Source organism: Chrysemys picta, chromosome 3 (assembly GCF_011386835.1).
Source record: "Chrysemys picta bellii isolate R12L10 chromosome 3, ASM1138683v2, whole genome shotgun sequence".
NCBI classification, from domain to species: Eukaryota; Metazoa; Chordata; order Testudines; family Emydidae; genus Chrysemys; species Chrysemys picta.
Window position 1 is genome coordinate 131698246 of NC_088793.1, and position 27360 is coordinate 131725605.

Genomic DNA, 27360 nt, shown 5'->3' on the forward strand with positions numbered 1-27360 from the left:
CTGACTTTTTCCATTCACCAGAAATTCCAAACTATTTTGTTTTCAGCTTGACCCAAACCAATTTTTTTTTTCTGATTCCCCCTTCCCTGGAACGACCAGTAAACAGAAAATCGGTTATTTGCAGCTCTAGCCAGGATTTCAGGCTGCTCTTGCTCATGATAAGCGACTGGCCCAGTGCACAGCTGACCCATTATTGCGGTTTCTAAAAGCTAGCTTAAAGCCATCATTGTACTGTGAGCCCTTTAGGTGCAGGGGCCAATTAGTCAATAACACAGTCTTCAAAGGGAGCAGTCTCAGGTCTCTCATGTGCACTTACTGATTTATAAGACACCCAAATATCCAGGTGTTTTATTTTTTAAATCTTTGAATCAATCAGTCTTCCTTTTGGGATTGGATTGCATTTGTGGGTTCATAGAAATGTAGGGATAGAAGGGACCATGACAAGTCATCAAGTGCAGCTTCCTGGGCTGAGGCAGGAACGAGTAAACCTAGAACATCCCTGACAGATGTTTGTCCAAACGGTTCTTAAAAACCTCCAGTGATAAAGATTGCACAACCTTCCTTGGCAGTCTATTCCAGAGCTTAACTACCCTTATAGTTAGAAATTTTTTCCTAATATCTAACCCAAATCTCCCTTGCTGCAGATTAAGCCCATTACTTCATGGCCTACCTTCAGTGGACATGGACAATGATTGATCACAGTCCTCTCTATATCAGCCCTTAACATATTTGAAGACTTATCAGGTTTCCCCATTTCAGTCTTCTTTTTCAAGAGTAAATATGCCGGGGAGTTTTTGACCTTTCCTCATAGGTCAAGTTTTCTAAACCATTTATCATTTTTGTTGCTCTCCTCAGGGATCTCTCCAATTTGTCCATAGCTTCCTAATCTGTGGCTCTCAGAACTGGACACAGTACTCCAACTGAGGCCTCACCAGTACCAGATAAAGTGGGTCAATTACCTCCCATGTCTTGCATACAATATACCTATTATACACCCCAGAATGCTATTAGCCTTTTTTGCCACTCCATCACATCGATGACTTATTGTGATCACTATAACCCCCAGCTCCTTTCAGCAGTACTACCACCTAGCCAATTATTCCCCGTTTTGTATTAGTGCATTTGATTTTTTCCTTTCTAGGTAAAGTATTTTGCGCTCATCTTTACTGAATTTCATCTTGCTGAATTCAGACCATTTCTCCAACTTGTCAAGATTGTTTTGAATTCTACTTCAATCTTCCAAAGTGCTTGAAACTCCTCCCAGTTTGGTGTCATCCACAAATTTTATAAGCATGTTTTCCACACCATTATCCAAGTCATTAATGAAAATATTGACCAGTACCAGACCACAGGACTGAGCCCTGCTAGATATGACCTTCCTATTTAACAGCAAACCACTGATAACTACTCTTTGCATACAGTCTTTCAACCACTTTTGCACCCACTTTATAGCAATTTAAGCTACACCACATTTCCCTAGTTTGCATATGAAAATGTCATGGGTGACTGTTTGGTCTGAGCTTTAGGTTAATTTTGATCAGACTTGTAAACCAGCCTGAGGAAGGAACAATGTTCTGTCCATGCTCCTCCTTACTAGGTGTTCAGTTCTTTCTTATTCTCATACTGCACCACTCATCCCCACCACTGCCTTCCCATTTTCCACCTACTTGTGGGAGAGGGGGAAGAGACGTTTGCCCACTGCTGCTTTCCCTCCATAGCGTGGGTGATGCAGATAACCTCCACAGAAGGTGGAAGGAGCCCCATCACTCCCATGTGAATAGGTAGCTCATGACAGAACCCATAATAATTACACCCATTGATCCTTCATTTACTCTTGCTTAAAGTTTTGTAATATCCTGCAATAAGGTTCAGACTAGATATGAACTACACACTGCGGTTCAAGTTGTTTCTTATTGTAATCTAGGGTGTTCATCAGTCCTAATATTCAAGAAGCTGAGTAATGTACAAACTGAATTCAGACCATTTTATTTAGGGGAATCTAAATTTAATCTCAGTTTCCCAATAGGAATTAGAGACTGCACTTAATTTTAGACAGTTAGGGACAAATTGAAGTAAATGAAGCTTCACCAGTTAAAACCAGCAGAGCATATGGCCCTATGTTTTTAGCTTCCCATTTATCAAAACACTGAAGTGCATTAATATTTGTTGATTTCTTCTAAAACCATAATTATTGATTGTGCTCATTTTCTAATGAGTGTTTTAGGCCGTAAGTATCATTCTTTAACATATCACTTGATTTTTCAGGACTTTGACTTTGCCTTGTCATAAAGTGATTGAATTATTCACAATTCAAGTCCAGCTAAACTTCTAAATGTTTATTACATACATTTGGTCCACACAATTTCCTGGATAATTAAGGATGGGGCATGCCTTCAAACAATGTTTGTAGCAGTTTTGCAGGCTTAGTGTGCCTCTTCATACATATCAGTCACATAGGTGCCTGGTTTTACCATGGATCAAGAAAGGATGCTGTCTGAAGAGATTTGCAGAACAGATGACATGTAGTCATACCATCTTGAGCTCTGAACAGGTCAGATGCTCTAGCTCGACTGCATTGCTAGCTACTGGGCTTGATGCAGGAATAACTGTCTGAAATTCAATGACCCATGTTATGCAGGAGGTCAAGCTAGATGCTCTCAGCGGTCTTTCTAGTCTTAAAAAAAACTATGAATCAGATATCATTATCTAGGGAGAACCAGGCCTGGTCAGCACATGAATGGGAAACCTTTAAGGAACATCCAGGGTTTCTCTGAAGCATTGTTAGTGAATCAATAGATGGCGCTCTTTTCCGAGTCAGTACTAATCCAATATTCTAGTATGATACTAAGGGGCACTATGATGCAGAAAGGCAATGAGATGAAAACAAAGGTTGCCAGATAGCACTTTCTAAAAGAATAGAAGTTATACCTGGTAGCATGTCCAAAATTCCAGTCTGGGAGAATTGCATTCTGCCTATATACATTCTCCATGCCATTTTAAGTAGATAAAACTAGGACTAGATGAAGGCATAGATACTATAAACTCACCTTTATAGGTGAACCCAGGACCCATAACCCTGAGGAGAAAAAGGAGAAGGCTGCAGCCATGCCTCAGGGCTGGGTTACATTATTATTTGTATTGTGGTAGGGCCTAGAAGCCCTAGCCATAGCCCAGGATCCCACTGTGCCAGGTGCTGTACAAACATGGAACAAAGTGACCTAGAAGTGCTGATCCAATGATCTCACAAAGGGTTGGATTGCTGAGGCCATGCGCCAGATTGGGAAGTGAGGGAGGAGTAGTCTATGGGAGGGACCTCAACCTCTCACCTTGCCCCTCTACTGCTACAGCAGTTCCCAGGCACTCTTGGTGCATCATATGCTGCTACTGCAGCATCTTTGTGGGCTCTGCTCTTTAGAACGTTTGTAGTCAACAATTATTTGGCAAGATGCCAATATTTTTCTGAAGTGCACAAGTAAGAGAGGGAAATAATACTTTTAACAGGGGGCAAGAGCAATCCCTTGGAGCTTGAGAATGTGGAACTCCAGGTGGCTAATGTGACCAATCTGAGATCCACAGACCTTGTCAAAATTGGGCCAGATCGGAATTGTTGAGTCGGGCTGTGGTGCGTTCTTCCTCCTTTCCTGTTGGATCTCGAAATACTGGGATTCTTGCCAAAAGGTCTTTTCCATTTTGGTTGGTCCAGGGCTTAGATTTCCCATGAGTTTATGTCAGTATTGCACTTCTTCATGTTGGCTTTAAGGGTTCCTTTGGACATGGCTCAGTTGTGAGAACTGTAGGAGTTGATTTTCTGGCATTCAAAGAACATGACCAGCCCAATAGAGTTGGTGGTGGATGATCATAGCTTCAATGCTGGAGGTTTTGGCTTGGGACAGAACACTGATGGTGGTGCATCATCATCCCACTTGATTCGAAAATCTTGCGGAGGCACTGTTGATGGTATCTCAAGAACCTTGAGGTTTCTACTGTTTGTGGGCCAAGTTTCGGCACCGTAAAAGACAGCAGGGATAACAATGGCCTGGTACACAAAAAGTTGGATCGATTCTTGATGTCACTATCACTGAAGACACATTTTCTCAAGTGTCTGAAAGCTGCACTGGCACATTGAAGGCAATGTTGAATTTCCTCGTCAATGTCAGCTTTCTGTGACTGATTACTGCCAAGCTAAAGGTAATGATTGACATTCTCCAGGGTCGTCTTATTACTCTGAATTATGGAAGCAGGATCCCGGTGATTCGGAGCCTGTTGGTGGAATACTTTAGTTTTCTTGGTGCTGAGTGTGAGGCCGAGTTGGTTGTAGGCTTCAGAGAAAGTATTGAATATTTGTTGAAGATCTTCTTCCAAGTGGACTCTCAGGGCACAGTCATCTGCACATTGCATTCAGTGACTGATTTAGTGATAGTTTTTGTCTTGGACAGAAGTGATTGAGATTGAAGAGCTTGCTGTCCATTCTGTACTGGATGTCAAGTCCGGAGGGGAGCTTGTCAATGATGAGAAGGAAGATGACAGCAAGAAAGATGGAGACAAGGATTGGAATGATGACACAACCTTTTGCTTAACTCCTATCTTAACTAGGAAGGAGTCCATTTCAGATCCATTGCTGACAATCATCACAGACATGTTGTCTTGGAGGATGGCAACAAATTTTGGTGGGCATCCAAATTTAAGGAGAATTCTCCACAGAGTCACATGACTGATGGAGTTGAATGCTTTCATGAGGTCGATGAAGGCCATGTACAGAGGTCAATGTTGGCCATGGCACTTTTCATGAAGTTGGTGGGCAGCGAAGATCATGTCGGTGGTACCTCGAGATGGTCTGAATCCACACTGCGATTCTGGAGGGATTTCCTTGGCCAAGGGGAGTAGCCGGTTGAGGGGAATTCTGGCAAGAATCTTTCTGGAGGTAGAAAACAGGGCAATTCCTCAATAGTTTCCACAATCCAATTTGTCTTCTTTTTTTGAAGATGGTCATGATCATAGATCTCTAAGATCAGCTAAGATTTCTTCTGAATTCAAATTTTGAGGCTTAAGATGTGAATCTGGTGAGCCAGTTCTTCTCTAAATGCAGAAGAAAACAGCCAGATGGAAGATCACCGTCAACAGTCTTAAGAACCTAATTAAACATGATCTTTTCCATGTCATGATCTAAACTAATCAACTGATCAACTAAACATGATCATGATAAACTGATTAACTAACTAAACATGATCTTTTCCAGATATTTGACTGCATGTCATTAAGAAGGCCCACTATGTATTTTTTATCAAGGATTCCCACAAAGTATTTTTGACAGATCTATTTTTTCTGAATAGAGCCATGCTTTAAGAAATGTAAGAATACATTGTATTTGTTTGTCAGATGGAATTCAAGCTTACAGCTTGTAATTTACTAATGTATTGCTGCCAGCAGTTATTCAAGCATCTCCTCCACTAGACGTTATGAAATATGGAGTACCAAGAGAATCTGAATAAGCATCTGAATAATTGTCTAGCTCAGGGATTCTGAAACTGGGGATCAGGACCCCTCTGGGGGTCATGAGATTATTACATGGGGGGGTCACAAGCGGTCAGCTTTGCCTCCAGCATTTATAATTGAATTTAATATATTAAAAAGTGTTTTTAATTTATATTTGGGGGGTGGATTGCACTCAGAGGCTTGCTATGTGAAAGGGGTCACCAGTACAAAAGTTTGAGAATCACTGCTCATATCCATCAAAAAAGTTGTGTGTGCTGATGTGTTTTGTGTGTGTGTGTTTGTTTCAAGGCACTGTGTGATTTGTATTTGGAGGGGAATTCAATGCAGATTCATTTATCTGACACTAGAATTAGCCCATGATAATAGTTCTGTTTTAAAATTCTCTTTAATGACAATACTATTAAATTAATAGGAACAGCTTTATGGAGACTCTTGAGGAAAATCTCCCAATAATAGAAGCTGTGAAATCTGATTATGTGTCTTATGATTATCAGTGCCTAAAATATCAAAGACAGAAAGATCAGAAGTTACGGGTCCACGTGAAAGGGCTGGCTTTTCTAATAAGTTTCTGGGTTTCAGGAACTTGCTCACGCAGTGGATGCAAAATTAGAAAAAGGTGTGGTGGTGGTTTTTGTTTTGTCTTGTTTTTATGAATGTAAGAATGGCCATACTGGCTCAGACCAAAGGTCCATCTAGCCCAGCACTCTATCTTCCAACAGTGGCCAATGCCAGATGCCCCAGAGGGAATGAACAGAACAGGTAATCATCAAGTGATCCATCCCGTCTCCCATTCCTAGCTTCTGACAAACAGAGGCTAGGGACACCATTCGTGCCCATCCTGGCTAATAGCCATTGATGGACATATCCTCCATTAATTTATCTAGTTCTTTTTGAACCCTGTTATAGTCTTGGCCTTCACAACATCCTCTGGCAAGGAGTTCCACAGGTTGACTGTGTGTTATGTGAAAAAATACATCCTTTTGTTTGTTTTAAACCTGCTGCCTATTAATTTCATTTGGTGGCCACTAGTTCTTGTGTTATGAGAAGTAAATAACACTTCATTATTTACTTTCTCCACCACCAGTCATGATTTTATAGACCTCTATCATAATCCCCCCTTAGTCATTTCTTTTCCAAGCTGAAAAGTCCCAGTCTTATTAATCTTTCCTTATACAGCAGCCGTTCCATACCCCTAATCATTTTTGCTGCTCTTTTCTGAACCTTTTCCAATTCCAATACATCTTTTTTGAGATGGGGCCACTTCATCTGCATGTATTATTCAAGATGTGGGTATACCATGGATTTATATAGAGGCAATATGATATTTTCTGTCTTATTATCTATGCCTTTCCTAATAATTCCCAACATTCTGTTCGCTTTTTTGACTGCTGCTGCACATTGAGTGGATGTTTTCAGAGAACTATCCACAATGACTCCAAGATCTCTTTCTTGAGTGGGAACAGCTCATTTAGACCCCATCATTTTATATATAGATTTGGGATTATGTTTTCCAATGTGCATTTATCAACATTTATCAATTTGCATTTATCAACATTGAATTTTATTTGCCATTTTTCAGAGTAGCAGCCGTGTTAGTCTGTATCCGCAAAAAGAAGAACAGGAGTACTTGTGGCACCTTAGAGACTAACAAATTTGCCATTTTGTTGCCCAGTCACCCAGTTTTGAGAGAGTCTTTTGTAGCTCTTTGCAATCTGCCTGGGACTTAACTATCTTGAGTAGTTTTGTATCCTCTGCAAATTTTGCCACTTCACTGTTTACCCCTTTTTCCAGATCATTTACGATTCATTCCAGATCCATTTCAAGAAATGTGTGAAATCCCTAAGATTCTAAAGTTGATAACCAAAGCCCATCCAAACATATCCATCTCTTTGGACTAGAAGCTGTCTGGGAAATCTGAGAATAGACTTTCTTGCAAGATTCCCAGTATTTTCTGATTGGAGCTGATGAGAAGTACAGTGAGAATATCCTTGCTCTATTTCTGCTTCCATTCCTGGTCTTCTAGTTGCTCATCTGATAGCAATCTGGAATGTTTGTTCTTTTGCTCTGACATCAGGTTTTGAAGAATTCAACAAAAAGACCAACATCTAGAATTTCCATCAGCAGATATTTATAAAGGCCACAGGTTCTATGGATCAGATATGTCAGAAGCTCACACGTGGAAACAGAAAACATGCAAAGTAGCAGAACTAATTTAACAGTCTCTTGGATTGGTGCTGATGCCTGTCTGAAAATTACTTTGAGGACTTGATGTAGTTTCCTAAAGTGCTCAAGCATGATGTCAAGAGACCAAGTCTTTTCATCCAGCTGATAACTTAACTAACCCCCGGAGGCTGGGAGTCAGTATTGCTAGCAGCAAATTGCTAGTGTAGTAGCTCTGGCAATCTGCATCAGCATGAACATGAGGAGAGCCTCCCATAAGCTCAGTCATCCAGTTGAGTCATTAAGAGAAGCTGTCCAGTCAATTTGTCTCAAGTGGTATAATGTGCATATATACATGTGTGCACACGAGACGACATATCCACAAACATTTCATCAGAACCTTCTGATCGGAGTTTCATGTTGATCTAGCTTTGTAGCTAGATCAGATGATTTGTTTCAGAAACAAATCACAAGCACAAAGTTGGTGCTTCTGAATGTTGCCAGTGCTGGAAAACAGAATCCTCTGTCCACACAGCCTGGGCAGAGCACAGGCAACTGTGGTGCGAGCTTCTCCACACTGTCCCATCAATATGCTTCAGCCCTGACCTGAAGGAAGCACTTCTGAGCTAACTCTCCAGGCTCCCATTCAGCCATTGACCTCTCTGCTGAGGGTGACAAGAGTGCCAGTGAGCGTCGGTTGTGATGGTTTTGTAGAATTAAGATTTGTCTATTAGAGACTGAATTGAGGACATATATTTATTTCCCATAAGACACTAAACAGCTCTCCTATGGTCATCTTTTTGAATCACTAACAACCTGGGGCAGGTTTGGACCAGTGACCTAGACACATGAAAGGCATCATCCTGTCCCCCTCGCCTTGATTCCATCTACAGCCAACAGCAGTTACTATATTTCTGAACTCGGCACTAAATCATTGAAGGTTTTTGTGCCTGCCAAATCACTCATTTAACATGACGATATTTTGACTGATGCTCATTTAGAGCCATTATCTTCTAAAATGTCAAATGTGTGTCACAGCTGGCAGCTCGATATGAAAAATATTTCCCAAGGATTTACAGTCTGTGGGATTCTTTCTATAATCTGGTTATTAGGGGTCTGACTCCCCTCTTACACCCATGTAAATCTGGAGTAAACCCTCTGACAACAATGGAATAACACTGCTGTAAGTAAGAGCAGCATCAGGCCCCACAATGGAGAAATTCCACTGTTGTTCCTAAAACTCCTTCAAGTTTTTGATCTATGAAAGGGGAAACAGGTCCATTAATTCCCCAGGTACATCTAGAGCACAAACCCATTATTTCACTTTAACCATTAGGACACCTTGAAGTTGCCCAGTTTCCTAGAGTTTGAGGGAGCCACTAAGGGGTACTAAGGGAGAAGGGACTAGGATTCAGGATTGCATGAGGCAAAGCCGTGTTAGGACTTTTACCTGGAGCAAATCCTGACTGGTCCCACCTCCATCATGGTAAGAAAGCCATATCTCCTGCCCTCTTCTTACTGCTAGATTTTGACCCGTCTCTCAGAGTGGAAACCAACAGAGCCAAAGGACATCAGGAGGAGGGTAGAGGGAGACCACTGGGAGCCAGTGACAGTGAAAACTGGGCTGGTAGAATGAGGCCATTTGCCCACTGGGAATGGGAAAGATTTTCCATGCTTCCTGGGGTTATAGTGTTAGAGGAGGAGATAGGACACGTTCAGGAAATGGTAGGGAGAGCTGGGAAGGAACGAGTTGTGAGACAGGAAGCACACTCCTTTGAAAGGAAATGGACAAGGAAGGGGGAGATGAGAACAAAGCACATTTATCCTGATTATTGGGTTATTCAAAAATACCAGACCACTTTAAAAAAAGATATCAAGAAACGATCTCCAACAGAATAATAGGTGAGAAGTTCCATACATGAGAGTTGTTCTACACAGGGATTCTGGCACTACTATAAATCATGAGATTCGATATTTATAGTAAAATTAAGGAGGACTCAGTCGTGCAGAAAACTTGAACAGCTGAACATTTCGCACATTACAAATGGGAAAAGTTGTCTCATAACATGAAATAAGCAAGAAACAGAAAAAGAAAAAAGAAAAAAACCTTTGATTGTTTCTCTTATAGTCTACCCATAGAGAGTCCCTGTAATTCAATTCTAAGTATCTGTATGAATCATGCATTGTGATGATATAGTTTATTTTTATGTTTAATAGATTTAAAAGAAAAATCCAAATCTTTCCTCTTGACTAGTCTCAGATGAAATTGACTTTATTGTCAGCTGGCTGCAGTAGAGAGGAAGCAAAAGCTTGCATTGTTTGGATATACATTGAAGGCAAATAAACTTAAGGGTTTACATTTTTATCATTTTTCACCAACTCAAATTCTTATCTAAATTCCACTGACCTGATAACAAACAATGACGTAAGGACTTACATTTATTCTAGTTGAACTATCTGTCTGGGACTCAAGGATAATCAATGTAAATAAGTCAAATTAAAATAAAGTGTTTTATAACTGAGGTTGCTTTTTTAAAATCAAATTCTAGGAAACTGTGGGGAGGGGAGGGAAATCACATTTGTTTGCCTTTATGTTATAGGTACGGAAATCATGCACCTTTGCTTCTTGGCCATGGACCTAACCAGTGTGATTCCTGAATTGATCATATCCATGTTGGAGTAGTGTAGCTCACTCCTTGTAGGACTGGTAAATAAGCATCCCGATTTTCACAAATAAGCCAAAAATCAAGCTAATCCCATTTCAAAACAAGGCCAAAACAAGCCAATCCCTAAGAACCCCAACATTCTATGTGACTAGAGTCCCCTGGCGTGCTTGGGAGCCGATCAAAAAAAAAAAAAAGAAGCAACAAGCTACAACAAGCAACAAGCCAAAAACACACAACTCACAAGCCAATTAAGCCAAAAACAAGCCCAATTTCTGCGTTTATTTGTGGGTTTGGCATGTCTGTATAGCACACCGATACACCTCATTCTCCATTGGTTCCCCACTGTTTTGTATATTCACTCCAAAGTCCTGGCCTTCTTTTGCAAAGCCTGTCATAGGCTTTGCAAAAGAGGACCCAGCCGTGTTAGAAACTTCCATACTCTTCATACTTGTCTCCTAATCGCACTTTGGATGATGGCTGCATTCCCAGTGGCTGGGGTAGGGCATTCTTGGCTGAAGTTGTTTCTCAGATGCACGGAGGCAGAAAAATACTATTTGTGTGAGATGTTCATTTTTGTCATCTCATTGTCCCATTGTCTGAAGACTAATCCTATTTTTTCTTGACATGGCTTCTGTTTAATTGAATTACTTTTCTTCATGACCTTAACTTGAGGACAGCTTCAAAAGGAATATGGTTCATTAAAACACTATTCCTTGCAAAGCATTCAGCTTTTAGTTTAATTCAGGTACCTGTCTACATCCCTTTGTGCCTTGCACTTATGACCTAAGAAAGTAGTTCCACCAACTTGTGAGCAGACACACCAGCTCAGCAAATAGACAGGAGAGTACAATAGACAGCCAAAGTGTGGACTGAATATATTTGTCTCAGGGAACAGACAAATTACAACCCATCCTGACCTCATACACCTATAGTTATAAGGGAATCTGTTCTTGCTATCAATTTATGATTTCAATGGAGCTACATCAATTTACATCAGCTGAGAATCTGGCCCCATATCTATAGAGCTAGTGTACTATATGGGTAGGGTGACCAGATAGCAAGTGTGAAAAATCAGGACACTTTTTCATGGCGGGGGTGGAGGGATGTACAGTTGCCTATCTGAGACAAAGCCCCTGATATCGGGATGGTCCCAATAATATTGGGCTGTCTGGTCACACTATCTCTGGGGGAGATTTTCAAAGGTAAAGATTTGCATTGACTATCGATCAGAGTTGGGTGCCTAACTGCCCTTTGTTCCTTTGATGCTTTCCCCCTAAATAGCTTCAGCTATTAAACAAAGGGAGTTTTAAAAAATGTCCTAGTAAAGTCTTGACTATTAAATGTGGGTGCTTATTAACCTGGGGCAGCCCTTACACAGACTATACTATATATGCTTCCAAGCTGCAAAGGGTCAATATGAACATAGTAACTGGAGCACCGTAACTCACCTTAGTTGCCCCTAGGCTCATTTCTTTTAGGGGCATTTTTGAATGTGCTCCTCCAGCCTCACCACATGGCTGCTGGGCTCTTCAAGGACATGCAGGATCCCTGCTTGAAATCCTGGTGCTGTGCCCTCATTGAAGTCACTTATTGGAATTTTCCCTACATAGTTTGGAGCTACCCAGGCATGAATCCCTTGTCTGGAAAAACAATTCTATTAAATGAATAGTTGCGATGACATTACAGTTGTACAGGTTATCTTATGGAACTGGGTTGACTGAATGTTTGTTTTATTCCCATTCTATTCCATCACTTTTGAGCATTTTGATTGCCCCAGTGGCAGCACCCCACTGATACCAAGACCAATGAATATTCAGTTATAGCCACAGGAGACTGACTGGCCCTGCAAAATCCTTCACATATATAGTGACAAGGAAGCTTGAAATATGGTTACTTTATAAACAATTATGAAAATAATGTGTTGCCCCAAAATAATCATATACCAGTCCTGGAAAACTACTGTACTCCCTTCCAAAGAAAATGACCCCCACACAGACTGGTAGTCAGTGAGAATTTGGTTTCCCTTTCCAAAAGTAAGCCACCTGTGAAGCAAGGCAGGCATTCTATATTTGGATTTTGCATGGAAATCTATTTTCCGTGAAGGAACACAGTATACACTCAAGCGTGGGAGGACTGGACTGTCCAGACTCAGTATGTCTCAAACACCCAGATGAAAGCAGGGTGGAAATTTTATCAACAATGATCAAAGAAGTTATTCTGAACCCAGAAAGACACTGTGGCTGTAGTTGCCATTTGTATACAATGAGCACATTCCAAGAAAGGCAAGTAATGGAACTGGATGCTTTGGTGCTTTCAGTTTCAACGTGGGGACTTATTCAGTATACAGACACTCTACATCATAACCTATAAATTGGGGCAGACAAAGTTATTTAAACAGCTGCAGAAAATGTGCTCCACTGAAAAACCGAAGTACTGCTCCTTAATAACCCCCAGTAACCTTCCACAGTCCTTATTACAGACTCTTCAGTCATTTCATTTTTGCTATTAAATCCATCACACTTGCTCAAGTGACTTATCCTTGCAGGATGGAGGTCAGGTTGCATCCAGGGTGGCAGATTCCACTCTGATAGCACATCCAATATGAGGAGATTCCCTGCCTTCAGCAAGTTTTTCAAATGAGATTATTGATTCAGTTCTGCAACTGCATCAGACTGGATCACGTGAGTGAATGCACTGGGACTTTGCGTCTGAGGTGAGGACAAAAGGTGAAGGTTTTCTATGGTGTAAGTAGAACAGGTAAACAAGAGTCCTCACAGCATATTCAGAATAAAAACACCTGTCTCTATTTTAAGAGCTCTCAGAGAGCAGAGAATACCGTGGCCACCTATTTGAGCAGCCTGCAGTGCTTTGGCTGGTTAAAGCTAAATATGATTTTCTTTTTGATGTTAATCTAGCACTAGATTATCCTCTTTACACTGATAATCTGATTTGTGAGTGAGACCTTTATATTAAAGATGGCACATATCAGTTTTTAGCTTTGAGTCTATAGAGCCTGAAGACTTAATGGCCAGAAATATATTTAAGTCCCCAAAGGTGTAAGACCTTCCTATGGTGTTTAATGTACTATCTGTAATGCTGCCACAGATCACTGTAGTTACCTAAATCTGCCACTTGAAAGGTTACTGGAAATACAGTTGGGAAAAGATGTATATTCCTAGTTTGAGGACATTTTACAAAGCCTACATCGTTTTGGAAGAATAAATATGTTTTTGGTTCCACAATTGGTCTTTCTTAAACCTGCGCTCACATTGTGGATCACTTTTATGCATCAAGACAGTGTCTGCTATCAGTGCAGTAACTTCTTGGTGCAGGGATTGTGCCTTATTCCTTGTAAGGAAAGTGCCTAGCAAACTGTGGGCACTACCAGAAATTGGTTAATTAATTGATTGTTCTAGTTTCTGAACAGTCAAGAAAATTTAATACTCCATGGACCAGTGCTTCAGGTGGTCAGTGGAGTAATGTCAGTTTACATCAGAGATGAAATTCTGTTACTTTTGTGCCCCTTGGATCCTAGTCCTCTTCTCCAAGCACAACTTACATCAGCCTGAAGGCTGATCCAAATGATTCCAGATGACAATGGCCCCAAGGAGCTGTTACCACAGCTGGGATCACTGGGTCATAGTCATGTCTCTATATACTGGCTGGAGGCAGAAGATGGCATAGGATCTGCTATGTCATCTCTATGCCCTGCACTGAGTTGGCTCTTCCCATGGCTACTAGCTATGTCAGGTGGCTGCCTAGGCTGTACAAATACAGCTAGTCAGAATTTTTTTGATGAACCTTTTTTTCCCACCAAAAAAAAAGCCTATTAGTTGAAACCAAAACTATTTGTGAAACAAGGCTGATTTTGATAATCTCCGAACTCAGAAAATTTTAGTGAAAAAAGTTTCAAAAAACTGTCAGAATAACCAATTTTGATATTTCTGATGTGGAAAGTTTCAGGGGTTTGTATTTTGTTGAGAAATTTTAAATTAGATCGAAAAAAGGCGAAATGGTCCAATCGGAACAAAATCTTTCAAAATGATAAAAACAAGACATTATGATCGACCTGAACTAGTGTCGTTTTTTTGCTTTGCCGCTAATGTTATTTTAAAAATCAGTATAATTTGTTTTATTGGTGATTTTGACCAGAAAACAGATTCATTTTCTTTAAACTGATATGTTTAAAGCAGTACAACTCCCTAGCCTGGATGCAATTATAATGGTATAAAAGTGCTTGTATGGTACAACTTATTCTTGTAAATTTAGAGGAAAAAGCTACACTGGTGTAAGGCACCTTTATACTAGTATAACTGCATCAGGGAGCTGTAGCACCTTAACTATATCAACTCCTAAACGGATATAATTATAGCGGTACAAAAACTCTGTAGCTAAGCCCATAGTCTCATACACTACCTGTGAAGTAGGTGGTATCATATGCATTTTACAGCTGGCACACTGAGGCGCAGGGAGTATGATCAACAATAATTCAGTGGCAGAGCTAGAAATGGACAGGGGAATTCCTACTCCCAGTTCCTCTACTTTAAATAGTGTCTGACTCGTCACCATTGAAGCAGATGATAGTGTTGCCATCAACTTCTTGAGAATGGGATTGCCCAATAGAACCTTTGCGGCCTCCTCAAATGGAAACAATTAACCACATTCCACTTGGTATCCTGGCTTTCCAGCTGTACTTCAGTTTGTGCTTAACACCAGTAACAGTCAGGCTTCCAGAACTACCATTAAGTGACCACAGGTAAAATTTCCAAAAAGGACTAAATGACTTGGAAGCCTAAGCCTCACTTTCAAAAGTCACTGAGGAACCTGAGTCCCGTTGACACTCAGTGAGATTTAGGCTTCTAAGTACCAAAGTCCCTTTTAAATTAGGGACTTAGGCACTTGGTGGAAATGTTACCCCATGTGAAAAGGAGTTTTATAGAGGAAATGTGTAGAATATTTCTTATTAAATTTGTGGACAGTTCATTACCAACATATCATCAATTCACTTAACATATTTCACTTGCTAAGCACTGGATGGCAGAAAACACGTGGCGTCTTCGGGAATTGTACAACAGGCTGGGAAATGTGTAGCTGGTTATTTCCTCTCCCCCATGAGGAAGAGGAATCAGATAGTGATTAAAACAATATCTTGATTACATTATTTTAAAAATAAAGGGATGTATAATAGACTGACAATTTCCTACAATATCCTGAATAACCTTTAATGGTTGTAAGTTAAACTTTATTGAATTAGGTTTAATACTTTTGGAGTTCATTATAATAAAATGCAGTGCGTATGTGTTATTGTGGCATTGTATGTACCTTCTCTGATAGGAGGAGGATGCTAATGTAATTCCGTTGGTTATGAGCCCTTTGAAGACCCCTCCATCTATGAGAGATACATAGTTCAAACTGGATTCTCCAGGGACCAGACAGACAAAGAAAGGACTTTTGGATAAATGGTTTTAAACAGGCTCAGGGCCTTCTTCTGGATCCAGGAAATGGACAGAACCCTGGTCATGGAAGTCCCCAATCCTTCAAGAAAGACTGGAAGGACTTGGCCTGCTGAGGCCCCATAAATCTGTGCACTTGTTCTGAGCTGAAGCTGTGCTGAACTTGTGACCTCAAAGGAAACCCTGTGGGTAGGGTGTTGAAGGACTGCTCCTGCCAGAGCTTGTGTGAGAGCTGGGGTGATGTCTGGTAAGCTTATTGGTTTGTGTGTAGATTCTTTTATTGTTTTATATATGCTTTCTTGTAGTGCTTTTACCTTAAGAATAAAATAGGCTTGCATAAAAAAAAAAAGGTGTGGTAACTTGTAACTGTTGACAATCAATGTGTTACCAGTCTCTGAAGAGAGAGCAAGCAGGTGTGCTTGGGCAGCTTGTCTCCGCTGGGAATAAACACAGTGAAAGTAGGGAATTGTGCAGCCTGAAATACCTGGGTCAGAAGGGAGTAAGACACAGATGTCCATCCAAGAAAGGCAACAGCTGGAGATCTGAAGCCTGTGAGTGGGTATCCCTTGCTGGACCATTGAGAGGTAATACAAGAACACTTGCCCTGAACTGTGACAGGATGTTCATTGATGTTAGACCTAAAATTGCATCTACTTTCTCTCCATAGCTTTCTTTGCAAAATCCAGTCATTTTGTATATTTGTTTTGTCACACAAATGAAGCAATCCAGAATTCCTGAGCCATTCTTCATTAACAAACTAGTATGCGCACTAGGAAAAGAGGAGTGCGCAGGAATATGAATTTCAAATTTCCAAGAGGATTTGATACATGAGGTTAATAAATCTATTCAGAGACAACGACAATATCTTGATAGCATGCCTTTTAAAGTTTCTCTAAATAAATATCAACAATCTTAGCAGACAATTGGCAAGATGTTCGAAGGCTTATTGCATGCTGCACTGTGGAGCTATCTAGTTTTAAAGAGCAAATGACTCATGTTGAAAGAACATTCTTTAGAGCTTAGTAAGAGGTTTAAACCACATCAACATTAGAAATCAATGAGCCAACAAACTGTGGACTACTGAGGTCATGGTTAATAAAGAAAGACTTCAGTTTTATTTTTATTTCCCATTCTTGGTCTAATCATTTGACCTCAATTTTAAGACAGTGTCTGGGTATAATTCATCACCCTACATATAAAGGGATTGATTCTCCTCTCACTTGCACCAGGTTTAGGTTATTCATTGATTTCAGTGGAGTTAACCCCTGATTTCCACCAGTGTCACAGAAGAATCAGACCTCAATTTTTTTTAAAAGAATAAAATCAATGCACCAATTATACAGCAGATGTCTCAAGCAGTGTGTCACAAAAAGTGGGTTTAACTAACAATGCCATTCGGAGCAGTTCTGACTAAATGATGCGACAGGTCCCACCTGTAATGCCTGAGTAAGGTATGTACAGACGACCCAGTGGCTGTCCTACTGAGTTGCGTGGCAGATGCCTCCTTGTCCAAAAAGCTGGACTGGAACTGGTGTGATGGCTTTTCACTAACTTTAGGCAAGAACTTCTGGCCTGAATACAGACCAACAGAATGCAGACCAAGATTTTCAAAACATCAGGGCCTAAAATGTAGGCTCCTAAATCATATTTAAGCATCTAAACATGGCCTAATTTTCAAAGTGCTGAGCACACAGTAGCTCCTATTTTTAGAACAGGAGCTACAGTGTATAGGAGAGAGCAGGAAAGGACATTAGGACCTTTTTTAGTGCCTTGCCATATGAAGATGCTTCAAAACTGGTAGTAGGTTGAGTCCATTTTCTGTTGTGTGCTAAGTATAACAAACTCCCATTGAGAATACCTTGGGCCTGCTCAGCCTTCCAAGCCATCAAGTTGTAGGAAAGGGATCAGGCCATGGGAAAGAAAGGAAGGTTTATGATGTTACAAAACTATGGTCAGAGACAGGGACCAAGGAGGATTATTTTGCTCATCCTGATTATTATTCTGTTTGGGTGCCCAGAAGTGGATGTGAGGAGGGAAGAAGGAAAGGAGAACAGCTCCAGCACCTTAGAGCTATGCGGTCATAGGACAGTCAACAGCAGTACATTGCAACTATGGGCTGGTTGCAAACTCATTGATCAGGGACAACCTTGTGGCTGGCAAATTTCCCCGAGGACACGTGGACAGAGGCCAGGAGAGCCGCCAGCTTTTCTGCCGCCCTAAGCAGCGGAAGGTCCCGCCCCGATATGCTGCCCCCCACAGAGGCAGCGGAAGGTCCCGCCGCCGAAATACCACCGCGGTCGCCGCCCCCCCAAATTGTAGCGCCCTAGGCGACCGCCTAGGTCGCCTAATGAGTTATGTCGGCCCTGACAGAGGCTGCATTCCTCCAGCGCTCACTGAAATATGCTTCATGGAATGTTTGGGGGCTTTTTCTCCTTGCACAGGAGGCGAGTAGTTCTTGTTGAAGAGGGGGAAGCATTGCATGCCAGGGGTTACATAAGAGCATCTGCCACCCGGAAAGGAACCTACATATTCAACACTATAGAAACTCAGGATTTTTCAGTGCAAATAAGGCTCAGATTTTCATGAGTGATATTTCTTAGTAAAAAATGACCAGTTATCAGTTAATTCTGAACCCAAAGGGGGACAATTGTATTAGTAATTGTGGGGAGCTATGTTGATGGCTAATACTTAACCATTAACACCACCATGGAGTCAGGTTTTATTCAGTGAGTGGTAACTCCACCATCTCAAATAGTCAGAGCAGATCAAAATGGAAATAAAGCTTAGAGGTTCACTGCTTCTCAAGTTTCTAAATTTGGGGTTCAGTTTGGCTAAGCACCCCACTGTTAGGAAGTTTATATCCAAACTGTCTGAAGATCTTGGATCTGCAAAGCTGGGTTGAAAAATCTTGACAGATTTCTGGTCAGGTTTAAACTCATGAGACAATTATCTTTCTTTGGGTATTTTAACAATTCCTCTTCTGTCTGGAATCCAGATGGGCACACAAAACAAACAGAACAATTTAAATTAATATTTCAAAGCTCAAAAAAGTGTTGGAGTTTTGGGCATCAATTTATCCATTGCTAATGAAAATTCGCCCCCCCCCCCCCCCGCCTCCCAGATTACCACTGATATATTGCTACTGTACTACATTTAAAATTTACTGGTGAGAATGATGCAATATTTTTTTAATCTCTATCTGCTTTTCCCAGACAGATTATTTTTGCTTTTGACTGATATCTAGAGTCAAGGACACCTGAATTGGTATCAGTTCATTTGATAATGCTCCATTTGTGATGGCTGGAAAAAGCCTGTCTGCTTCTTTTATGCTTTTGAGATTTCATAATTTGATTTTGTGAAGCAGGGGATTAGGAAGAGTCCACAAACTAGATGTATGGGGGTTTCCCCCCAAAAAACAAACATTTCTTTTATTCTTTTTGTCAGCAACAGTTCATTCCACTTTGGACAATGTCAATGTGATAATTACTGTATAAAAACTATGGTATATAGCACAGCAACGCAGCCTTTAAATACACTTCTTTTGTGGAGGAGGAAGACTCATTTATTTCGTATACCTTATTCCTTTTTAAAACGGTTTCCCAAGAGAAGTCAATAAAATAAACAGGATTCAGACCCAGAAATGTGTTACCTTTGGATAATTTCTAAAAGGAAAGGATGGAGGGATTTGGTCTATTCATCTTCCCCATTCAATTCCAATTAGCTGCAGCAGCTTGCATTGCTGTTCATTCAGCTTTAAAGAAAAACAAACAAAAAACCCAACCCCTTTTTTCCTTTCATTGATCTTCCCTGAACAAGATTTCAGAAATCCCACTTGAAGCAGTTTTGCTTGGATTTTGGAACTTCATACGCTAAACTAATTTCTTTGGTTTATGAGTAAATTTGATTCAGTGGATTCTCAGACTTGTACATTTGAAAAGATGATGAATGATGTAGAAGCCAATTAGAAGGTGGGATTAAAATTTTGCAAGGTCAGAAAGAAAGCACAAAATCTCTTAATGGTGTCCTTATTGAAGGTAACATTCTGCTCTATTGTAAAATAGGAACTACGGAGAATGTTAATCCTGTATGTCAGAATAGGAGGGCAATGATCACAAAATATTTAGAACCTGTCTCACTTGATTTTCCTTTTAATTTTAAATCCTTACCTCACAGGTTCCTTATTCTGACTGACTTCATAGAACCATTACTGGTACCTTTGCATAAAGAAAGGGTCTTTTCTGATCAATTAGATTTTGGGATTTAAAAAGGTGCATATCTTCTCCCAGTTTTGCAGAAACCACTCAGGAAACCTTTTGACAGTGGAGTCAGAATTTTTGTCTTTGTGGTTCAAGATAAGCTCTTTTTCCAACTAAACTTGATGGTGATAGACCAGAAAAAAAGAAAAAGGACAAATTGATTGGAGATAATGTAGATGGTTCTGATGCTTTCAAATTAAATAATTTCCACATTTCATTATGCCTTTTGGGTATTAGTGCTAGCATATTTATTGTAAAGAGCACAGTAATTGTTACATGCTTCTCAGTGAAGATAATATAGTCAAATGTCCCAATGGAACAGGTTTTAGAGAAGTAATTTTCAACACCTTAAACATTTGCTTCTCCAAACAGCTAGATATTGGGCATATAAGAGGAATACACAGGAGCTGGTTCAAGAAGTAGACATAACTTAGGCACTAAATAATAATGACCACAATATGATTAAGTTGTACATCCTCAGGAGGAGAAATCATACCAAAAATAGTTCTGCATTACTATCTTTAGAAACGAGAATTTTAATAAGAAAATATTAACATGTAAGCAATTTCTGTAGTTGCCACAAGAGTGTTATGAGATCATAAATGGGAAGTGGGATAGTCCATGTGGTCATGAATGGGTGGGGAGGTGGCCCCAGAAGACAATCTCTGTATTAAATTATCATCCACATTATCGCACCTTTAGGTCGGAAGCAAAAACAATTTTGTGGTCTCATTGTAGCCGCTATTGGACATTTGTTCACATTCCCAAAACAGCACAAAGTTTGGCACAGATGATTGATTTCTGTTCAACACTGGAATTCTGCAGGTCAGCACTGAGGTGCTGGGAAGGTTTTGTCGGTACTATGGCTGCCTCTTGCTAGTGTTTAGTCCGTCATTTTCCTGAGCACTAAGTTCCTCTGAAAAGATGATTGAAAATAGTAGAGAATCAAATCTCTACATTTAAATGCATCTGATCTCTACCTCAAATCTAGAATAAGGTTTGTGGTGAAATTGATTGATTGCTCGTCTCATTAAACATTTAAGGCCAGATTGTGAACCACTTCCCTCTTGGTGGCAAGCAGTTACTCAAGTAGATTCATTTACTGTGGCAGCACATGATGGAATGATTATTGGGAGTTACAATCAAAGTAAGGGGGTCCCAATCCTTGAGTGACTTATCAGTTTTGGGAACAAAATATTCAAGTGTTTGTGACCAGGAGGGAGAGAGAGAGAGAGAGAAGAAATCTACTTGCCAAACTTCTTTTGCACAGTTAATTATCTTCGTTATTTCAGCAGCTGAAAACAGGAATTAGTATATATACACACTATATTCCGCTAACAAATGTTATCTAAAAAGTTTTATTAACTATTATACAAACTCAATATTACCTCTCCAGCAAAAGCTCCTTCTTTGAGTTCACTTCAGTTAGCACAGCTTCCAAAGCAGACAAGCCTCTTCTGCAGGCACATTTTACTGACAGAAATTGTGAAGGTTGTACAGTTTGCGATTTGGCAAGGTCTCCAGCCCAGATGGGTTTACTAATGACTTTTGCAAGGTGTTTAAATCAGATTCTAGTGAAACACATGACTGCCATGTTTAATTACTCTAACTTAATGGAGCTTTTTGCCAGACGTTGCGCAGTACGTTAGAATCAGAGCCATTGCTAAAAAAGTAAGGGGACTCAGAATGCAGTCCCATTCTTCCCCTTCCCCCCCATAACCCCGATTGCACTAGTAAATTGTGATACTGAAATTTTGGCCAAAGCCTTGATTTTCTCTGCCCAAAGATGATTTTTTCTATTGTTCATCCAAACAACATTTTAACAGAGACAGATATTTGTTCCACTTCAGAAAACATAATTTGGCCCACACAGTACATAATAGTGGATGAAGAATAATTTGTATCAGCTGAGTTTATGTATTGAAAGCTTTGAGAGCTTTTACATTGGGCTTTAAATTTGACTTTATATATTCACTTAGAATCCATTTCTTGTGCCTGTGCTTTCAATATCAGTCTCAAACGGATTTCTTCTTGGCAGACTAACATCAAAGGGGCTCGTTAGCTTCAATTCATTTCAGACAATTGCACCTTTCCTGTAGATTTTAAGGATAGTACTATATGTGGAACTGCAGGAAAAGAAGATGAACATAAAATAGGCTAAGCTATCATCAGCATGCTTTCATATCTCGCAGATGCTAACAACATAATCAAATCTTTGATTGCACACATTAAAGATGGCAGGCTATCTGGCATTAAGATAAATTTTCAAAATACTTGATGCCTTTTGAGTGATTTTTCTATACTTCTCCTTGGTATAGTGATAGGTCAATACACATAAGTAGCTGGATAGTTTTTGTTCCCTGAACAGAATAGATACCGGTCAGGTATAGATCAGATCACACCAAAAATGGCATCAGCTCCGTGGCCTGATCCTGAGAAGTGAATGGAAGCTCTGCATGCTTAGATTTTCTCAGGATCAGAACATAAATGTAAGATCATAGCTGAATACATATATGCATATGACATTCACAGTGGACTGAACAGAAACCTAAATTATGGACAGTGGAATTGGATGTGTGCTGTATGATGAAAAACAAATATTTTTTGAGGTTTATATTTTTAACGTTTATTAAAAAAGCAAAATGTATGTTCATCTCAAATGAAACAGTTAAAAATGTTAAAGCATACAAATAGTGTACTAGCAGCATCCAATCATTAGAATTTTCTAGAATTCCTCAGTACAGTCTCAGCAAGCTAAAAATATTACAGCTCGCAACCAACTGTCTTCACCATAGTGCAGATAAAACAAAAACTTTATAAAATTAACAACTGAAGGTTAAATAAGCTTAAATAAAGGTGTTAAATACAAGACACTTGATCAAAGCTTCTGTACAGAGAAATGAATTTGGCATTGTACAAGTGATTGGCTGGCTCACACCATACATGATTTTAATAGTTAAGCAGTATAACTGTTTTAGCTGAACATCAACTATACAAAATTATCTGAAGTTGGAGTGGGCTAACCCAGTGAGCCATTTACAAGGCATGTGTATCTTTAGAAAATCAGAACACTGTTTATATTCAGGCACCATTTGTTCCTGCAAATAAATAATCTCTAATGTATCTGCATCCAAACTAGTGTTAAACACATCAGTGCTAACGTTTTATAAACACAGCTTTGTGACTATTCACTATACCTCCATTCTTATTGCTATGACAATGTGACTGTGGAAATAAACTACTGTACATACAAAAAATAGAGCACCTTTTAAACATTAAGGTATATGTCTGATTATTCTTTTTATCTTACAATACTGAAGCCCAAGCTACTGTAAATTGCTTTAAACATCTTCACCAGAGGACCTGAAATACAGGAAATAAAACCCAAAACATTCCTCTTCAGGCAACCCCAACCCAGAGCATCTTCTAAAAATGTCTAAAATGACACCAAGAATTTTACATTCATCTTCACACAAACAAATGTCTGCTATTCTCTGCTTTCTTCAAAGGAATATAAAGATAGATCCACATGGCCCTCAGTCTTGTTCAAGTGAATAGAGGCGGACAGAGAATACAGCAGAAACATCTAAAATGGATTGTGAACACAATGAAATCATATTTCGCTAATTCAAAAATACAGCTGTTACGCAGTTCAAATAGTGCTTTCCAGGGGCCTAGACATTAGGATTTCTTGTCTATGGTATTGAAAAACCATTCTGTGAATTTTCTTAGTTGAGCGGCTGCTGTTTGAGACTCCTCCTGAAGTCTCATGTTATCTTGTCTCAAATGCTGGACCTCAGCTTGGAGAACAGCTTTGTCTTGTTTTTCCTGGTTAATAAAAAATATAAGTTGAATAACATGAGTAGCCAGGATGACATTTTTGTTGCTCCTATTTCTAAAACGAGTCACAGAGCTCTGTTTACTTTAGCTCCCTAATCCATTTTGACAGCTATTGAACTGTAAGCTGAATCCCCAAATTTGCTGCAATGTTGTACTGAAGAAGATCACATAGCAGGCTAAAAAGAAAACTAAATGCAATTTCTGTATGAGAATTCTAGAACCCACTTCCTGTATAACAAAGATTTGAGCACAAAAAAGTTATTTTACAGTTCAGATTAGACTCATCCCTAAAAGTAGGGACTTACAAATTGTGAAACCTCCCAAATCTGTTTTCCCAAAGAAAAGATTCAAGATCAGAGGATTAACAAGTGATACAGAAGAATTCAAGTCACAAGATTTTGATTTCACAAATACAAAGCTAATGCAAAATGTTTGGCTTCTATCATTTCCCTCTAATGGTTTATTTCATCACTAAAAGCAATATGTGGCCCATTGCTTAACAGACATGGCAGCCAAGTTCCTGTTTCCAGCTCTGTCACTAACTCACTGTGATTCCAGTCATGCCACAAACCATTCTGTGCCTCGGTTTACTCATCTGCAAGTTGAATATCATACTCCTGGCATAGTGTCTCATGGATTGTAAACAGCTGCATTCACTGCAGGTATGCCTCCTATTGGCTAGGTCTGAGAATTGGCTTTCACCCCACATGGCGCCCCCATAATTGGTTGCTCATGACTTGAAGTGCTCCATCTTTTTGACTTGGCTCTCTAGCCAAGTCACTATACAGTCTCCCATTCCAGGGTATCAAAGTCCCACCGGACAAGTTGTCCGGATGTTGTCTCAGACCATCTTCTGTTTCACCTCTAGGTACTTCGCCACTTCCCATTGGTGAGTAGAGGAACCTGGGGCTGGCCACAACTCTGGGTTCCAGCCCAGGGACCCTATGACTAACAATGAAGGTCTGCTCAGTTTCTGTTGCTGTTTCCCTGGGCTCCTTCTTACCCCATGTCTCTATCTCCTGGCCTATCTCTAGATTTACCACTGGAGTATCCTCTGCTCTCCATACCTACTTCACCCCTCTTGTCTGACTCCATAGTCCAGGACAGGATCCCAGGGCTCATTTCCCCCTGGACTTCTGCATTGTTCATGACCAACCCGCTTTCCCTCTAGGGAGGGACTGCATGCTCCTTCCCTGCAGCCTCCTCCTGGCCTCATTTCCTGGCTTTATAATCCTATTCCAGCTTCTCCCACAGCAGCTCTTGAGCTGAAGATAGGTCTTCTCAATCTCCTCCAGGTCAGGGCCGGCTCCAGGCACCAGCATAACAAGCAGGTGCTTGGGGCGGCCAAGGGAGAGGGGCGGCACCTGCGGCAATTCAGGGGCAGCAGGTCCCTCACTCCCTCAAGGAGCGAAGGACCTGCCGCCTCCGATCGCGGCTTTTTTTTTTGCTTGGGGCGACAGAAATGCTGGAGCCGGCCCTGCTCCAGGTGCACCATATAAGGTTAAATGCCCTCTTTTTGACCACATTAACCCGCTCTTTGAAACCCTTGGATGAAAGGTACTATGTAAGTATAGTAATTTCTATTGGAGAGCAACGGAGACATTTAATCCTGAAGAAGCGATTTTTACCTTCCGGAGGTCAGTTTGTAGTTGCCGGAGGATCACTTCCAGCTGGTTTACTTTTCCAGTCAGAGTAGATGGAGTGTGCTCCCTACGAAGTAAACAACAACTTCACTCTGGAGTTCGTTCAAAATACTTCCTTCCTTAATGTCAATAAAACATACTTTTATAGGGACACATCACAAAAAACAATTGACCCAGGGCCAATTGGGTATGTCAGCTGGAAAAAGCAACAATAGACTTGCTCAAGCACGAACCCACTACTGTGATGTTTGAAATACGTTGCTGCATCTCACACTAATGAAGCAGAAATGAAAAATGACTTTAAAAAAGAAATGCTTCAGATATTACTCTCACATGTATTCACAGTGTAAATTAACTGTTCAACTAAATAATGCGAAGAGTGCACTTGTTAACAAGCTGCTTTCTGATAAGGAACATTAGTAACAAAGCAAGTTGCAACAGCAAGGACTATAGACAGATAGGATTATTTTAGTTCTCTTCTCTGGTCTGCAATTGTTCCATTTCAAGTAAAAAGATAAACCAGTGACTTAATGAAGACTAACATTTTGTCTTTAAAGGTCAAATGTACAAAATATAGCCAAAGGTTAATCAAATGCACGACAGAGAAAATGAAGAGAAGAGCTGTTGTCCTATGTATGACAGTGAATGCTTTGGGAGACAGTTACATACATAGTCACAGATTAAATTAGACGTAATGTGAATTATTTCATCTAGATGAGAGAAGCTGAAGAAATATACAAAGCTGAATCGGCTGCTTCATGCAAGTTAGCAAACTGGACAAGTTTGACAACACCGAACATGGAATGCCTGCATGCCTTTTTGTTATTCCTAATGCACACTAGCTGGAAGAGGTGAGGGGAGTTTAAAGTCGTTGAGGAGAAATATGCTTTGTCACGTAAATAGATTAATTTGTCTAAAATTGGTTCTAATTAAAAATGACACCCTAATAAGCTAAAAGACTAAAGTTGCCCCCCTTTCCTTCCCACTCCTCAAGTCGAAAAGCAAAACAAATCAAAGATTTTAAAACAGATACATTCTATTGCTGAATCGTCCTGTTTTTGAAACCCACAACTCCCTAGTGGAGAGGATAGAAGCCAGGTGGTAGTCTAGAACAGTGGTCTCCAAAGCGGGGTGTGCAAGAGGATCCTTGGGGGTGTGTGGCAGAGGGAACGCTTCCCCCCTCCCCCCTTCATCAGGCGGGAGTCTGAGTGGCTTTTTTTTGTGTGCAGGGGGTGCATGCTCAAAACATTTTTACTGATGGGGGTGCACGATCAAAAAAGTTTGGAGACTACTGGTCTACAGCTCCAAGCACTGGACTAGGTGTGAGGCACTAGGGTACTTTGTAGCCTTAGGAAAGTTACAATCTCTCTGCTTCATCTGTAAGCAGGGGCTATAGGTTTGCCTGTATTTGTTCTCTGAAGACACATAGCTGCTGTCTTTTCTTGTACCAAGTCACCAGACAGGGAACTCCCATGATGCTGAAGACTTAAGCCCCTTGTTCCAGCTGGGGGCACCGTACACCATCCCTGTTGTGCAGAGTTACACAACACCCACTGATCAATTCCATCCAAATGAAAGGTAGAAATAAACAAAGCAAAGTGTGTTTTTGGGGGGGGTGGGTGGATTGTAACAAAAGATTTCAGAACTCAACTTTGAAGGGAGATAAGGTAGTGAGTGGTAATCTGAAGACCAGATTCTACCCCACGTTAGATACTAATTTCAAGCAGAAAACGTCACATGGCTACCCTGCAAGTCTCCTAGATGGAAATTGAGCAGGGGTTGGCTGCAGAAGCAGAAACCTCTCGGATACAATGTAAAGGCATATTCAGTCAAAGTTGCAGATCTGCAA

The 27360-nt window shown here is 40.4% G+C and overlaps 1 protein-coding gene across 24 annotated transcripts in view; it reads right to left on the reverse strand.

The window, feature by feature from the left end:
• Positions 1-22628: 22628 nt before the first annotated feature.
• Positions 22629-27360, reverse strand: part of SIPA1L2 (signal induced proliferation associated 1 like 2) — a 242514-nt gene continuing 237782 nt past the window's right edge. For all 24 annotated transcript variants that reach the window (XM_065589006.1, XM_005291210.5, XM_065589013.1 and 21 more), the window contains 2 exons: positions 25497-25578; positions 22629-23856 (listed from right to left, as the gene is read on the reverse strand). In XM_065589006.1, the coding sequence (XP_065445078.1) occupies positions 23710-23856; positions 25497-25578 (229 nt within the window). In that variant the 3' untranslated portion in view covers positions 22629-23709. The remainder of the gene's footprint in view (positions 23857-25496; positions 25579-27360) is intronic.